The following is a 16,948-nucleotide window of genomic DNA, read 5'->3' as shown; positions in this document are numbered from 1 at the left end:
CTTTCGTACATGTTCAGATAAAAGCAGCCTTAACGTGTTTATCTCTAACTTGGGTAATGTACAACCTTGCTTAACTGGACTGAACTTAACTGAACTCCAGTGTTTGTTATGGTAATATGAACACTCTATTGTCAACCTTGGTTATCAGGAAACAGTAAATATTGTTTGATATCTACTGTTTACACAATAATACAACCTTGCTTAACTGGACAACACTGAGTAGTTTAACACACCATACTAATTGTAGATATCCTTGATTATCTAGACACCTCCAGCAAACATTGAATATTATAAAGATACCACACCAAATGTAGATCCTTGATTATCAGGACACTTTCAGTAAACACTAAATACTGTAATATAAACACAGATGCCCAATGTAGATCCTTGATTATCAGGACACTTTCAGTAAACACTAAATACTGTACTAAAAACGCAGATGCTCAATGTAGATATTTGATTAACAGGACACCTCCAGAAAACACTGGGTAATTTAAACATACTGTACTTATTGCAGAGCCTTGATTACCTAGATACCTGCAGTAAACATATTTGAGCAATTTAAACACAAAGCACACTAATTGTAATGCCTCAATTATTGGGATACCTTCAGTAAACATTTGGTAACATAAGCACTCTACACTATCAAAAAAACCTAGATTGACAATCCGCGAAATCGGAGTTCAAATGATTCACTTAATTTCCCCCAGCGCTGGGGGGAAAACTGTTTTCAACAGCTGTGCTGTGCTGTACTGTGCTGCGCTGCGCCCACAACGCATGCACAGTGAATAGGTTCACGGAGCTTGAAACAGTATGCATGCTCGGAGTATGAGGTCATGAGCAGTAGTCTAATCTTGGCTGTGTACACAAACAAGTAAACAATCTACTCGTTACATAAACAAGCTTGTTGATTGTAGTAAGCAGCCTCTGTCACAGAGAAAGCACAATGTGTGGTTTATTGACACCTGTATGTCTGCCTGCCTGTCTGCTAAAGACAACATACAATAGACAGCTTCAATCATTAACCACATGCAATTTGAACTTAACACCTATCAGGTTATACGCCATAAACAAAATTGATTTATGACTCGTGCACCCAAGTCCAGTCTCTGCCACATTATGTAATTAGGCAGGTGTGATACTTGTACACATGACATGTTTTTATGTCTGTGGATTGCAAAGAAACTACGTCCATTTTTTGGATGACTGGTTTGACGGAAACCAGTGCAAACTCTTTCATGTCCTGCTTTGTACTTGGACGAATGACACTTTCCAGTCATGCAGTATTTAAACATCTCTGCTGAGATGACTTTTGATTTGATCGAACTCAAATTCAGAGAACATGTATCTACAAAACCCATCATCTCTATATACATTCTCTAGGGATAACAACTTCTTTTAGTGTATATGATTTTGTTTGACAATGGTATATGAATCCATACTCAAACGATGCATCAAGTACAATAAAAGAAGTTGTTATCCATGAAGAATCTTACTTTCTTGTGACTCGCCATACTTCTAAAATCTTTCTGTACACACAATGAGCTTTCAGTGTATCAGCAAATGAACCAGCCAATCGGAAGTCGTCGCTACCCTTGAGTGCACAGCCACCCGCTATGACTGGGTTCGGTCTCCCGAGGGCTTCGTTTCGAGGAAAGTAAGCCCAAGTACAAAATATTGCACTTTTGAATCGCGATTGTATGCTTATAATTTCATTTATTTGTTTTATATCAGATGTCATGAATAAGTGATAATTGTGTTTTAATTATGTTCGATTTTTTGGTTGCATGTGACCTTTAAGTAATTTGTGTTAGTGTTCACCTGTGATAACCAGTAGTTTATTTGAAATGTAATTGTATCTAGAATAAGATTAATTTTAATGATTTAATTGATTTTATTTTAATTACATTGTGCATTTATTTCTTTTCAGATAACACAACTGGCAGAGCACTTCAGACTTGATGTTGACCAGACACAGATTGAGTGGAGTCAAGTAAAGGAGCTGTTTTCAGGAGTATTGATACCAGTTCACCCTCCTTCATTTCGAAGATACTCACCAGCCTGAAGCCTCAGCTTGGAAACTTGTATCCAAACATTAAGCAATCATTGTCCATCCATGCAACAGTGATTCTGTCCACTTCTGAAGTTGACAGAGTGTTCTCAAAATTTAAATTGATAAGGACAGATCACAGAAACACTGACTCAGTGTTCAGAACTGCAACAGGCTTCTCATGATTAGCCTGAATGCATCTTCAGCTTCAGACACTGACTTGAAGAATGTTCTGAACATATACTTGGCAAGGAAGAAAAGAAAACTGTAAATTGTTGTTTGTGTGTTTTGTGAAATTGTGAACAAATGTGACAACAGATTAATGTTTTGAAATGGGTTTTTTTCAAATGCTAATCTTAAAATACAAACTGAGGAGAGTAAAAACAAACTTTAGAATTGAAATTATAAGACAGTTCGACTTCATATACATTTTGTTGTTTTTTCAATAATCCTCACCAACATGCCCTTTTAGGTTATGAAGTGCCCTTTCCATGAATTTACCCTGCCCATTCTGAACCCTAGGGGGAACACTAATTGTCTAAGATATCACCAATATAAGCCACATTGTTATCAACAAAGATTTGTTAATCAAGAAAAGATCATCAAGACAAAAACAACAGCAGAACTGAAAATCAGTAAACACAACTAACATAAACATGTAAACGCTACATAAACAATGAAGCCCTAATTATCCTAAGCTCAAACTTTGTATTAATGATCCTAGCCGAGGCATCTGTGAAAATAGCTGAGTGTTCTTGATGTTAATATTAGCTAATGTTTACTTTGAGCCTTGTTGTATCATAGGAACATGAACTATGAACAAAAAAAATTGGCAGAAGACAGAAAACCCAGAATATCTAACCACACATTCATCATGTTCAAGTTCCATCCCTCCTTGATCCTGTAAAACTTCAAGTCAATCATCAATGAGAGAGACGACATAAATATTTGTCATTTATTTCCGGTCTGTTCCATGATACCAAAAACGTTGGATACATGATGTGAACAAGAAAAGTCAACTGATGACACATTAAACAGGTGATTTGTGAGTTATATTATCTGCAACCATGGTTACAGTAAAATAACAATTGTAAAGAAGACCTTTTCTGTCACAGTTTGTCTCACCTCTCTGACTCCCTGGTGTTCAGCTGTCAGCTGTTCATAAACACCCTTATCCATCACTTGACATGGTGGCAACAAGACGGCCCTCATTTAAGGACTTGCAAGAAAACCACCCGAAACAGGTTTCGGGTTTAATATTTGGGGATCCCCTTGAACATTTGGCCCACATCTTTGAAAATAATTATGAGCACTTAACCAATCTAATTATTCTTGCTGGAAAAAGGTTCATATACCTCTCCTGTATAAATGATAAGAAAACGAAGGGTTAAAAAATCTCATATCAACTGAATTTATACAAAGCCTGAGGAAATAACAACATGGCAAAGTTACTGAGGAAATGGCCCAAGGAACTGTAATTACAGGCTTAGTCTGACTATGCTTTCTCTTACATGTGTATATGCTCCACTGAAATGAATAAAAATATGTACAAAAACCCACTCAACATGCTGCCATTACTGATGTTCTAATACAGATCCATCTGTAGTCAACTCCATAACAGGAATAACTGAGCCTGTTGCTGCCCACTTTTCTGTCACTGACATTCTGTTTCAAGATGAAAAAGAATAAACGTTACCAGTATTTTTTAACATCTTTAATCATAACACCAGTTTATCAGTAGACCTGTGATATGTATAACACATTTAATCAAGAAATTTCAACAAACTGTTCCAGAAACTCATTAGTCTCATTTTCAGTCCAAAAAATAAAAAATTAAAAAATATAAAAACAAAATCATCCAAAAGCACCAGTTAGCACTATATTTGTATAACAAGTTTCATCTAAAAATATTTAATATTCCACGGTTTTGCTCTGAAAACATGAAAAATCCTCATTTTCAATGTAAGTCAAGCCTGTCATCACAGAGCTACACATAACTTTTGGGGCCACTGAGTCCTGTTCTTGTTTATGTTCATCTGAATTGGGTATCCTAATTTTACTTTGAGTAACCGAAGAAAAACAGTACCAACCTCTCTCAAACTCAGTAGGGTATTTTTCCATTTTATATTAATTGTAAGAAAATAAGAAAGTTTAGATGTTGGTTTATGTTTGTTAGTTATGTTTGAAAGACCACAAATTGTCATGTTCAGGAGCTGAAATAGAACCACGCAATATCTCAGTTGTTTCATCTGTTTTGTATGTAAGATCAAATTTATCGAGTATTTAGAAAGAAAAATCAAGCCGTCTTCTCCCCATAAGACTTAATAGGAATTGTGTTTTCACATAAATATTTGCATAATTTACACAGGTAAACAGTTTATTTGTACCTCTGCACCATGAACAAAATTTAGAAATGACTCCAAATCATCAAAAGGCACATGTTTACAATTAGACTGATCTGCTGAGATAGTTTCAAAGAGGAATATTCATAGGTTCTCATCCAGCAGGAGAAAATTCACTGACAAACATGCTGAATGCTGCAACTGCTACTGGTTTTTCAGTTTCTTCACATCACAGGAACAGATTTTCCTTGTGAGATGAAAGAGAAATATCATCTCAATAGTGTTTCATCTTATAATCCACAACAACTTAGGACAAGTTTTATCAGATCCAAATATGCCGTAACCATGGAAACAACCTAAAAACTGACAGAAATTTTTAAATGTTCTTGTTGGATGAAACAGTTCTGGTTACAGGTATTCATTGAATTTTAACGACAATTGTGAAAACTGCAAACTTTTTCCTGTGAATTTATAATTCAGATACACAGCAACACACTCAAGGTTGTCTAGAATAAGCCAACATTGAACGGTAGAAAAAGGACCTGCTTGTAAAAGCATGTCCTTGATGAAACAGAGCATAACACAATTGAAAAACAGGCTCAGTGACTGTGTGAGTGCCGCTCAGGGCACTCCAAACTATGTTAAGGGCAAACCATTGCTGCTTAACACTGAAAGGTAGAACAAGCACTTTCCTGTATGTTCTTGACAAAACAGAAGGCTTTAAATACAGGTTCAGCATTTGTTCGAGTGTGCCACAGGGCACTCCTAAAGAAATTTACAAAAAGGATCACATCACATCACATCATATCAAATCACATTTCATGAAAAACAGTACTGGTTAGCGACTAGTTGTCGCCACATACCAATTATCGCCAATACCTGGCAGTAGCGTTTGCGCAGACAGCTTTAATTGTACTTCTGTAGCATTTCTCACATTAACACATAAAAAAAATGATATGATACAAGAGTTAAAATTACTGTGAGTATTTTACATTGTAGACATTACTAATATTAATCCCTCGAAAAGTGTGACCATTAGTGTGTTTATTTCATAAACGAACTGAATGAAAATCATCCAGGCTGTGTTGTGAATCTATGACTTGACAATTCGGTCCACCAAAAGTGCAGATTTTAATTTGTCTGAACATACCCATAATGCCAACATTCAATCACATAACTTCAAATTGACCCATATTTCCATCCCCATTTTATGGACTCGACAGATACCATCCAGACGATACAGACAAAATATAACTGTCAATTTTCACCTTTATGTTTTCCCGAGAAAACAACCATTGCCAAAATTGCAAACTACTACTCAATACGTCAAGTTTTGTTAAAATCTAAATATTTTAGATATTCAAATACTTACCTTACCATAGGTCTATAGCATATTACCTCCAGCTTCACTTAGTAGGAGATCTGACAGAGTTGAATTGCTATTCAGTCTTGAATGGTTACCTCGCATTCGACGACTGTAATGATACGGAAGTATCTGGATCTCCCAACCACGGCATGCGTGCAGACTCCACGAGAACTTCACTTTTACTTCTCGGTCCGAAGAGCCCATAGTGGGGAGGAGCATCCAGCATTGGGAGGGACTAACCGCCCTATGGTTAGGTAAGTATTTAAATATCTAAAATATTTAGATTTTAACAAAAATTTTAACTTACCTTACCATAGGTCTATAGCATATGGATGCAATGGACAGGAAGGTGGTACAGGACTCCAGAGGGCCGTCAGAGTCTATCATCCCACATATGCCTCAGGGCAGCCGGACCACTACTGATTCAGTTGCAGATCACGTACTAACCACCAGAGGGGTACAGTACATTATCTCAGGTAAGTACAAGACCCCCACAGACCAAGGTAAGTAAGATCGTACCTTACAGGGCGGAAGGGCACGTGCCTTGCTGTGCAACCACCAATGGTCCGAAAGACTGCAGGCCCTCCATATCTTCCACCACCAAGTCCTGCAAGTAATGGCTAACACATACTGAAGAGGACTGCCAGAAGCATCCAGCCATAATGTCGGGAACTGTCCTGTTTCTGTGCAGGGCCAATGTTGATGCTAACACTCGAATCTCATGCGGATTGTCAGATGACAGGTGTGGAAGATTCTGTGCATCGTGAGCCGTCAGGACGGTCTAGCTAGCGCTGACAGAAACACTGTCTTCCTCGTTAAGTTGTCAAACGGTGCCATGTTCAGCGGCCACCAGGGCGTGACCAAAAGCAGACGGATCCTCATTGTGAGCTTGAGTTTCGCCACCACCGCTGGTACTAGCACTGGCAGAGGGAAGGCATATGCATCCAGACCTTCCCAAGACATTGACAGAGTGTCGACCGCCCAAGCTGCCAGGTCTGGTATCGGAGGCACGTACACCGGATGCTGAGCGTTGAACGTCGTGGCAAATAGGTCTCTAAGTGGGCGCCCGTGATCCCGACATATGTGCCGAAATATCTCAGACTGAAGCATCCACTCGGTCGGGAACAGTTTCATTGGTCGGGAGAGCACATCGGCTAGGACGTTTCTGCAACCTGGGATATGACGAGCTCTGGCCTCGATGTCGTTTGCATCTAGAACGCTGGCTAAGCGGAACATCTGATCCAGCAGGGACTTGGACCTGCTGTTCCCTGTCTCAAAATCAGCCATACGACAGTCTGAAACAACCAGTACATTGGGGTAGCGTAGTAGAATCACTGTTTCCAGCTGGAGATTGTTGATGTGCCACCCTGCTTCTACGTCAGACCAGAGCCCCGAGGTTGTCTGATTGTTGAGGTGCGCACCCCAGCCCTGGAGTGACGCGTCAACAAATAGTTCGTGGTCCTGCACAGACGTGGTCAAGCAGAAGAGAAGAACCCTGGTGAGAGGTGTGGGTTCACCACTTCCTCGATGGCATACTTCCCTAATAACACCTCGATGTTGTCTGCCAGCAATTGACGCTGCGTCGCCAGCTGAGATGTCAACGGTGGAGGTTGTATGACCGGTAGTTTGTAGCCCTTCTTTAGGATTCTGGTAACGTAAGGATCTTCAAGGATGGACCAGTTCCTCCTAAAGATGCCCAGTCTCCTGCCTACTGGTGTAGGGAAAACTGGCGGGGACGGGAGGTCCCAGTCGTGACAGGTAACATCCTCTATGTGTTCAATAGAGGCACTTCCCTTCCCTCTGCTAGGGATGGCAGGGGCGTCCCTGACTTACGATGATCGGCTGCCACATTGCCCTGACCGCGACCTCTGGGAAAAGCGGATCTAACAGACTCCCTCCTCAGAATGTAGCATTTCTTCCCCCTGCCGCGTGTCCCCGCTCTGTCACGAAAGGCAGAAGATAGGGTCTCAAATGCTGACGAAACACCTCAGTGTTAGTTAGCTCCACATGCTCCTTGTAAACCTCCGGGATAGCATTTCCGAAAAGGGAGTTCTTATGAGATGCTTCATTCAAGGAGGATATGGCATCAGCCACCATAGGATGTGGCAGAATCATCAGCTCCGGATCCACTCTGATAGCCCTGGCGCTGTCAAAACCTGATGCCAGAGAAGGGCAATCTGGGAGTCTATCAGCGTACATTGCAGAAAGCGGCAGGTACGAGCCTTCTTCCTCCTCTACATGAGCAGGGTCTTCCTCATAATCGGGGGAAAAATACTGCTCTTCATCCAAGTTTCAGGATATGCCAGACTTGCGCTCCGGCGCCTGATTCATGTGCACCGACTGCCTGGCTCTAGGAGATAACGCTGACCGAGATCGTGACCGCCTACTCTTTCTTCTACGCTGAAGAGATCTGGTCCGACGATCCGGAGATCTGGAAGATGATCGGCAACGCCAACACATGCTTGACAAGCTGCTCCGGGGGCTTCGACCACACTCCTCTCTCAGCGTCGATTCTGTTAAGTAAGGGACCAACAGAGGAGCCTTGGTTGTAGGCGTCGTCTGCTCCTGAGATGCGCCTGATGTCATTGAAGGAGTAGGTACAAGTAACACTCGATTGTACCGGGTGCACTCGGGCGTCTGACCTCGACAAGCCTGTCAGTATCAGTAACTACTGTAATAAAACGAAAATATAAACAGACTGCTCCACTCGCACGTGCAGCAGCTGCTTGCAATTGACAAGTGAAATGGATGATTCTCCGAAAAGGACAGCAAAACACTCTAGATACAGCGCCAAGTGACACAAAAGCTTAGATACGGCAAAAGAAATATCAGCAGAAAACCATCCGCCAATGAATAAAACCGATCCGGTAAAGATTACGGAGGCAACATCGAAAATAGGAGACACACGACCATGTCTTGTACGAGGTAGCCAACAAATGCACGATAACAAATGAACAAAGATTGAAAATCAACATAAAAAATTCAGAAATGGCGATATTTGGTCTTGTTAGTTGTTGGGATAGCACAATATACACTACCGCCCTTCCTGTTGACCGCGTTTCGGAGAAACACGATTGGCAACAGTAAACAAGCAGCGTCCATGAATAGCTGATAAACTTTATTTCATTCTGTTAAGAAATAATGGAGCAATTTTCAGTATGCCCTTCATCAGGGTTTTTATTCCCATATATAGATTATTAAACAGAAACACAGAGCGAAATGTCAAGAACATATTTCGGTAAAAGAGACCAACTTGATTATTTACAGACTGCCACCATAAAGCAGGAATGTTGCAGAGTGTGGCATAAAACTGAACTCACTCACTCACGCACATACTAGCAGATCCTGGCACAAAGAAGCTATTAGCGTAGTAATTGCAATGCTACCTACCGTGTGAGACATTGTTGATGCAGTCGAGGAACTCATTCCCAGCCTCATCATAGAGATACTGCCGGGATGCTCGAACAATCTTCAGGGGAGATACTTCGAAGTGAAGTTTACACGATCGTCTGTGAAGAAAAGCAAATTTCATGTTTGATACTACACAAAGTTCTTAACCTGAAATTTTACAAAGCTTGAATATTTTAGTGATCTACTGTTTAAAACTTGGCAAATATAAAATTTAAGCCAAATGCTGTGTTAAAAACATGTCATTTTCAGTTTGGAAGTTAACAGAAAATTTGTTCATTGAATCAAGGCCTTGGTGTCTTGGACATTGACAAGTCATTATGGGACTTCTATTTTCTGGTGATACTTCTACCTTGATGTGTGCCTTTCCATGATTAAAACAGCTTTGATATTTACACTTGAGACTGGATCATACTAAATGAAAAAAAAATGAAGTCTCTTTTTCTATGTATTCAAAGCTTCCCTGTCCATCTTAAAACAGCCATGCCATGTCGTGCTGTAACACAGGCATTTAAGAAACCTGGCAGATGGGTATCCCATATTCTGTATGTGTAATCTGTAACCCCCAAACTCACTTTAATATTCTAGGGAAAACAAAATGCACCAATAACTAGATGATATGGTTCAAATAGCATCAAAAACTAGATGAGTTGGCTTGTATGGTGTTGATAACTAGATGATATGGATAAAGTTTAGAAATATAGCCATGAGGTGTTATCCTGAGCAAAAAACCTCAGCACTTGCCAGATTTCACTTGTTGAATAAGTTGACATGTCACTGTTTGTTAGACTAACAGCTAGTCTCTGAAATGAACATATTTTACTGAAAAAACGTTCATAGTGAAAAAAATAATTTAATGAAATGGAGCCCTGAGACTTTCGAAGCTAAGGAAATCTAGACTTGCCACATTTTCTAGAATTGCGTGGGCTTTCTTGGATATATATACTTCAGGGTCTGAAAACAGACTAACTGTTTGTGACCTTTGGAGATTTGCTATTTCACTCACATAGTCATGTACACATTATGCAGTCTACCTACAACAAATACGCCATTATTAACTGGTTGACTGGCTGGGATATTGCATGACATCACATAACTACCACGCTGCATCACGCTGAGCACACCACACCACACCACACCACACCACACCACACCACACCATTGCCATGTCACGCCACCAAACCACACCACACCACAAACCACAACACAAAACACACACCACACACCACACCACACCACACCACACCACACCACATATCACCACATACACCATGCAACACCACACAACACCATGCAACACCACATTACACTGCATCCCCGCCCCACACCACCACACCCTAACACCACTAAATAGCACATCATCACCATCTTTCCCCACCACATCACACCACACCACACCATCCTACCCCACATCGCTACACACTGCACTGCACCAACCCCTGCCCCACCACGCCACACCATGCTACATCACACAACACAACACAACACTACCCTACCCCATCCCATGCCCCCACCCCCACTGCAGTCATTTAGGTCAAATATTGCTGAATCATCTCACATTAACCAATGATCTTTGCGAGTTCCAACAATTACAACAAACCTGTTGGCCTCAGACTAGTCATCTAACCATAATAGAGGAATGGATGAGTCTGCATCTGGTGCATAAATTTGCATTTCAACATCTGGCGTAAATTAACTTTACATAAATTGAGCACTGGGTATGTACAGGATTCATATTATTAGAGAATTGATACAGAATGAAAACTATCAATATCACATCATATCATATCACTCAGATTAACAACAAGTCCCAGAAAAAAATCATCACATCTAAAATTATTTATCCAGATAAAATTGAACAAAAACTAAATGAAGCTTGGAACATTGCTTAATTTTGGAGCATTAAGCTAAGGCAGTCTACACTTGCCATCAGATTCCAATTTTGTCTCCCTATGAAACACGTCATAAAAAGATTTTTATTGCAACAAATATTTAAGAAACATTTCTCAGTATGCCCTTCATCACGGTTTTAATTCTCGTATATAGATTATTAAACAGAAACACAAAGGTAAATGTCAAAAACATATTTCAGTAAAAGAGACTGGCCCATTGTTCAGTTGCAGTTCAAATAGTTTAATAGCAGCTGAAAACTGCTGTCACCAAAAGAATATATTCTCACTAATTAAGATGATACTAAGATGTTTCGGTTTGAAGCCTAACTGGCAACAGGCTGGTGAAGAGGTGACTTGGCTTTTAATGTCAGTTGGAACATTCTTCCACTATTTCCAGTTACACCATGGCACGTAAGCTCAGTGTGGGAGCAAAGCAAACAATGATACAGTTTTACCCTTTTGTGAAACCCAGGTGGTGACAAAACTCCAAAAAGGAGAGTACTAGAGGGTGAACCCTTATGATAAATGTCTTGTGAGCACAAGGGATGAAACTCTACTCAGCAAAATGCTGCACCTTTGCAAACTGTGACACCTTTCACACCTTTTCATGTATGATATGATTAGTACTACATGAAATACTCAACAAAATTGGTATGCCATTGTTTAAAAACAAGAAATTTCTCATTAGATAAATATATGAAATGTCATCCTTCTAAGAGTGGGTCATTTCACCCTAACCCCTGAAAAAGTTACACTCCTACAGAAATCTGAAGACGCATAATGTTCTTCATCTTTTTTTATGCAAATGACAAGCTTTCGTCTGACACACATTTCCTTATGATCTGAAATCTGAAAAGTGAACACTGTGAACTGAGATCACAAGAGCAACATAAAACCCAACTCAAATTTCTAATTTGATGGTGATAATATAAGTGCAAATAGTAGTCTGAGAAAGAGAGAGAGGGAGAGAAAAAAGAAAATGAGAGCTACCCCACCCACCCCTAGAATATGACAACTAACAGTGCATTATGATGAGTTCCATCCAGATCCTCTCACAAGAGTAGTTACTACAATACCATGGAAATGGGATTCACAGCTTTGTATTTCTATGTCCCGTGCAAATGGAAAAAACTGTCAAAGTCCAATTTGTTGCCATGGAAAGAGATATTTTTGCACCACTTTAGCTTATTGTAAATATGTACATGTGCCAAGTTTGGATGAAAACTGTCGAACACTTCTGTTTTTATTGGGAACAACACCAAACTCAGTTTCAGCTAAGTCAAACTTGTAACCATAAAAACAAGCATAAAGCAAATACGAAGGTGAAGTCACAATATCCCCCATAATGGCTAAATAGTCTTCATGAACATGTCTACTAATTATGAATACAGTAACTCAATGTTTTGGTAAGCATATGGTAGAGTGAGATTTTGCAGTTCTGTTGCGGAAAAGAACGCTACCACCAAGTTCAGTCGAGATCAAACTTTTGGCCATGGAAGTCCAAACAATACTCCATTCAGAAATCCAAACCCTCCGAAAGGCTCGTTAAGTTTGGTGAAAAAATAGAGAACGGTTTTAAAGTTCTGCTCTGGGAAAAGAGCACATCCACCAATTTCAGTCAAGGTCAAACTTGTTGTCATGGAAACCACCAAAAATAAAATTCACACTCTTGGTGTAACACCCAAAAGGCACATCTTGGGATCATGGTGAACATGTGTACCAGGTTTGGTAAAGCATAAGTTTTGAAGATGATAGACTGCTCTGGACAAGATGACATCCTCATCATCTGTCATAGTCACTGCCTTCATAGTCACTGCCTTCATAGTCACTGCCTTCATAGTCACTGCCTTCATAGTCACTGCCTTCATAGTCACTGCCTTCATAGTCACAGCCTTCATAGTCACAGCCTTCATAGTCACTGCCTTCATAGTCACAGCCTTCATAGTCACTGCCTTCATAGTCACTGCCTTCATAGTCACTGCCTTCATAGTCACAGCCTTCATAGTCACAGCCTTCATAGTCACAGCCTTCATAGTCACTGCCTTCATAGTCACTGCCTTCATAGTCACTGCCTTCATAGTCACTGCCTTCATAGTCACAGCCTTCATAGTCACTGCCTTCATAGTCACTGCCTTCATAGTCACTGCCTTCATAGTCACAGCCTTCATAGTCACAGCCTTCATAGTCACTGCCTTCATAGTCACTGCCTTCATAGTCACTGCCTTCATAGTCACTGCCTTCATAGTCACAGCCTAAATCATGTTTCCATGGAAAACGCAATGAATTCAATTCATATCTGGGTCTAACTCTTAAAAGGCACATCTAGTGATCATGTTTGACACGTGTATCAAGTTTGGTTATGCTATCACAAATATTTTAGGAGATATCCTTCGGACAAAGTATACGGATGCACAGAAAGATGAACATACTGACGAAACTTGTTTCTATATACCCCGCAACATCTTTGTTGTGGAGGATAAAAAATGCCAAGGATACCAATTCAGGATCTGTTTGACATATTGACCAAGAGTTCTTGAAAGATACTGGACAGTTTTTAAGTTGTGCTTTGGAAGCGAAACCCCCACTGTCATGGGACTATGCATAAATTGTTTTCATGGACAATCAGGAAATGTAAATGCCAAAAATCTGTAAATAGCAAATTGACTTAGCTCTGCTCCAGAAAAAATGACTATGGACAGACAGTCGGAAGAGATATGGACTACATTCAGGCATTATCGATTAAAATAAAGCAACAGAAGTATTTTTTAAACAATTTATCATATTGCACATAACAAGAGGTACATGTTATACGAAATAAGAGAAGTTTTTTGTATATTTCTACCTTAAAAATCTATGATCAATAACATATTTTACACATGGGTGACTGGGATAATAACAGATCAATAACATGTTTATTTGAATTACCAACTCAAGTATTACATTAATAATACCTTCATTTCGTAGTTTCATTTACAATCGAGTTTCAAACATGCCAAAAAACGGCAATGGGACATAGTATAATGGACAAAAATAGTTACGGATATTTGTAAATCTTTAAATTATGAATAATGATGTATTTATTCGCAGACATATTGATAAAATATCAGTCATAAAAATACCAATATCCCTAACATATTTTGCCCAGTATATTTGTTATGTAAAAAATGTTCACAAATACTGGAGATTATCAAAGGTTCATTAACTTTATGGTCTGCTGCCAAAACACAGATAAACAGTATCTTAGTTTGCATGATTTTACCTACCACAGCTTTCCACAGGATGAAAGCTTTGACAATATTGGTTCAATTTGCAAAATCATTGCATGGGACAAAAAACACTGTGGTGTCAGAGATGAAGAGACATACGTACGGTAAAGATTTTGAGTTATCAAACATATTTAGATTCAACTGATTTTGCTACAAATCTACACCTTTTTGTTGCATTTGATCCAGTTATCTTTCATCAACACCAGGGCCTTTTCCCAGTTGTTGAGTCATGTTGATAACTTAGAAGTCAAAGTATCACACTGTCAATGTGACTTAACATCTTAACTGACCCGTGAAGGTAGAGTAGGCCTTCAGCAACCAAGCTTGCCATAAAAGGTGACCATGCTTGTCGTAAGAGGCGACTAATGGGATCGGGTGGTCAGACTTGATGACTTGATTGACACATGTCATCGGTTCCCAATTGCGCAGATCAATGCTCATGTTGTTGATCACTGGATTGTCTGGTCCAGACTTGATTATTTACAGATCGCCGCCATACAGCTGGAATACTGCTGAGTGCGGCACAAAACTACTCGCTCACTCACTAAAATCCTAACTCACTGACTCATGTTGCTAACAGTTATGATTCATTTTGGCAGCTATACTTTACTTTTACATCAGTGAAACTTCAACAGAACCTTATCAATAACTATTACACAACTTGGAATAACAAACACATGACAGTCACATGACACCATTTAATTCTGAACTTGGTGTTGATAAAATGTAATGTTAATCTTGATTAACACATTGAAAATCAGTTCTATCATTAATTAATACTTATTAACCCCCTTGCACCCTAAAGCCAAGTCTATCAGTCCTAATACCTGTCAGTGATAATTTGCACCTTGATTGATTCCTGGTCTTCATTTGTATATTGGTACTACCAAACTATTACTACTACCAATTAACTCCTGGCTTCCTCTGTTATCTTTTCAAGTGTGTATCTAAAAACAGTAAAGGACCTGGTGGGGCCCCGCAAAAATCAGAATGTGCAAATAAACTGTCCAAGTCATTATAAACATCAATGTCGTCGTCATCATCATCATCATCATCATCATCATCATCATCATCATCTGTTTACATAAAATCTCTTCTGTCTGCCATTCACCTCCTAAGCGTATAGTATAAACTGATAGATTTCTCCAAATACCAGAAAATGTTACACATTGTGAAATGGGAATTTTATCTTACATTTCAAATAAGTCCTTTCTAAGCACTGCATTTGTTTTCACAGTTGTTTCGTATTTGCTTCATATCATCTGGTTTATGTCTGTTTGAGTATTAGAAACATAATTGAGTATTTGACGCTAAAATGAATGAGCAATTCTGAGAAGTCTACTCCTCCACCAACTGTGAAGTATATGTTTATATGATAACTGTCTAATAACCAACCAGTGCAAAAAGATATTTTTCCTAACACACTTCTTGTTAATTTTCTAAAATAAAGTTAATGATTCTATTGTTATTGACATGATTACAGAACATTCACTTTTGATTTGCTAGATCCGAGCTGCTCAAGATCACTAGAAATTTTGAAATCAACTGGTAAGTTTAACTATCCAACATTTACATTGCAAAACAAATTAAGCAACACCATGAATTCATCTTGCATATCAGCTTCCTGTGAGAGGATGCGGGTCTTAAAGACAGTGGCACCAGGTGAAACCCACAAATACAGGTGAGGTCCCCACAAGACTTCAGACTGAGAGTTGAGGGACAAACATGTTTTTGTAGCCTGGGATTAATGGTCACACACTACTGAACATTAAACATCAAACTAAGCTACCATAAACCAGCATGGCATGATTTTGACATTATAATTTCAACATAAGAAGCATTATCAACTGAGAAAAACACTTAATCAACTTACACATGTGAGAGATACGTGTTTCTCACTGGCCCACCTCTGTTTTGATTTGAGCTGCAATGCGAAGTTAAATCTGGCCTGGATACAGCCATAACTTGTCGACTTGACTGTGTTAACACTGCCTCAATATGGATAATCTGTATACATGAGCCTACTGGTGCAACTGCTGTCATCAGGATTACTTACCCTATGTAACTCTTCCGCATTTGGAGGGTCTGCTTGTACGACAGTGGTTTGTCAAACACATGCATCATATGGCGGAGTCTCCTGTAATAAACTACACTTGCTCAACACTCTCATTAATTCAAGGTGTCACTTTGACAAGATGTATGACTGGACTTTGTAAAATACAATGTGAGCTTTTACATGCTCTGTACTCAGACCATCATTGACTGTAAAATGTTCATGGCTCTTCCACTTTATATAATGTGTTCAAGGAGATCAATGAGGATCACACACTGTCCTTGACCTTACAGTGCTAAAAATACATTTACTTGAATAACAGGCGATTGGTACACAGACGAACACTGTCACCATCTAATGACTTGAAAAAAGTGACTTTAGGGATTTGCATTCCACCTGTTCACATGCTGAAGTCACGCTGCTGCGATTTTGACAGGTGTGCTTCACACCATTAATTGTGAGAATCTCAGTTGATGAAAAGATGAATTAGCATCCAGACTGTTATTACAACACATTTTCTCAATCAACAATAAGCGAGATCACAGATTTCTATTATATATATGTTGTTATG

The 16,948-nt window shown here is 39.4% G+C and overlaps 1 protein-coding gene across 6 annotated transcripts in view; it reads right to left on the bottom strand.

Annotated features, from left to right (window-relative positions):
* The window catches only part of LOC137285031 (5-phosphohydroxy-L-lysine phospho-lyase-like), a 118,139-nt gene that overhangs the window by 32,565 nt on the left and 68,626 nt on the right, over positions 1–16,948 (bottom strand). For all 6 annotated transcript variants that reach the window (XR_010956940.1, XR_010956941.1, XM_067817209.1 and 3 more), the window contains 2 exons: positions 16,381–16,461; positions 9,149–9,267 (listed from right to left, as the gene is read on the bottom strand). Coding sequence is in view for 4 of the 6 variants with exons in the window: in XM_067817209.1 (XP_067673310.1) it covers positions 9,149–9,267; positions 16,381–16,461 (200 nt within the window). In the remaining 2 variants the exon portion in view is untranslated. The remainder of the gene's footprint in view (positions 1–9,148; positions 9,268–16,380; positions 16,462–16,948) is intronic.

The sequence above is a fragment of the Haliotis asinina genome, chromosome 5, assembly GCF_037392515.1.
Source record: "Haliotis asinina isolate JCU_RB_2024 chromosome 5, JCU_Hal_asi_v2, whole genome shotgun sequence".
NCBI classification, from domain to species: domain Eukaryota; kingdom Metazoa; phylum Mollusca; class Gastropoda; order Lepetellida; family Haliotidae; genus Haliotis; species Haliotis asinina.
The sequence above is the reverse complement of the archived record's forward strand: the minus strand, read 5'-3'. Positions and strand labels throughout refer to the sequence as shown.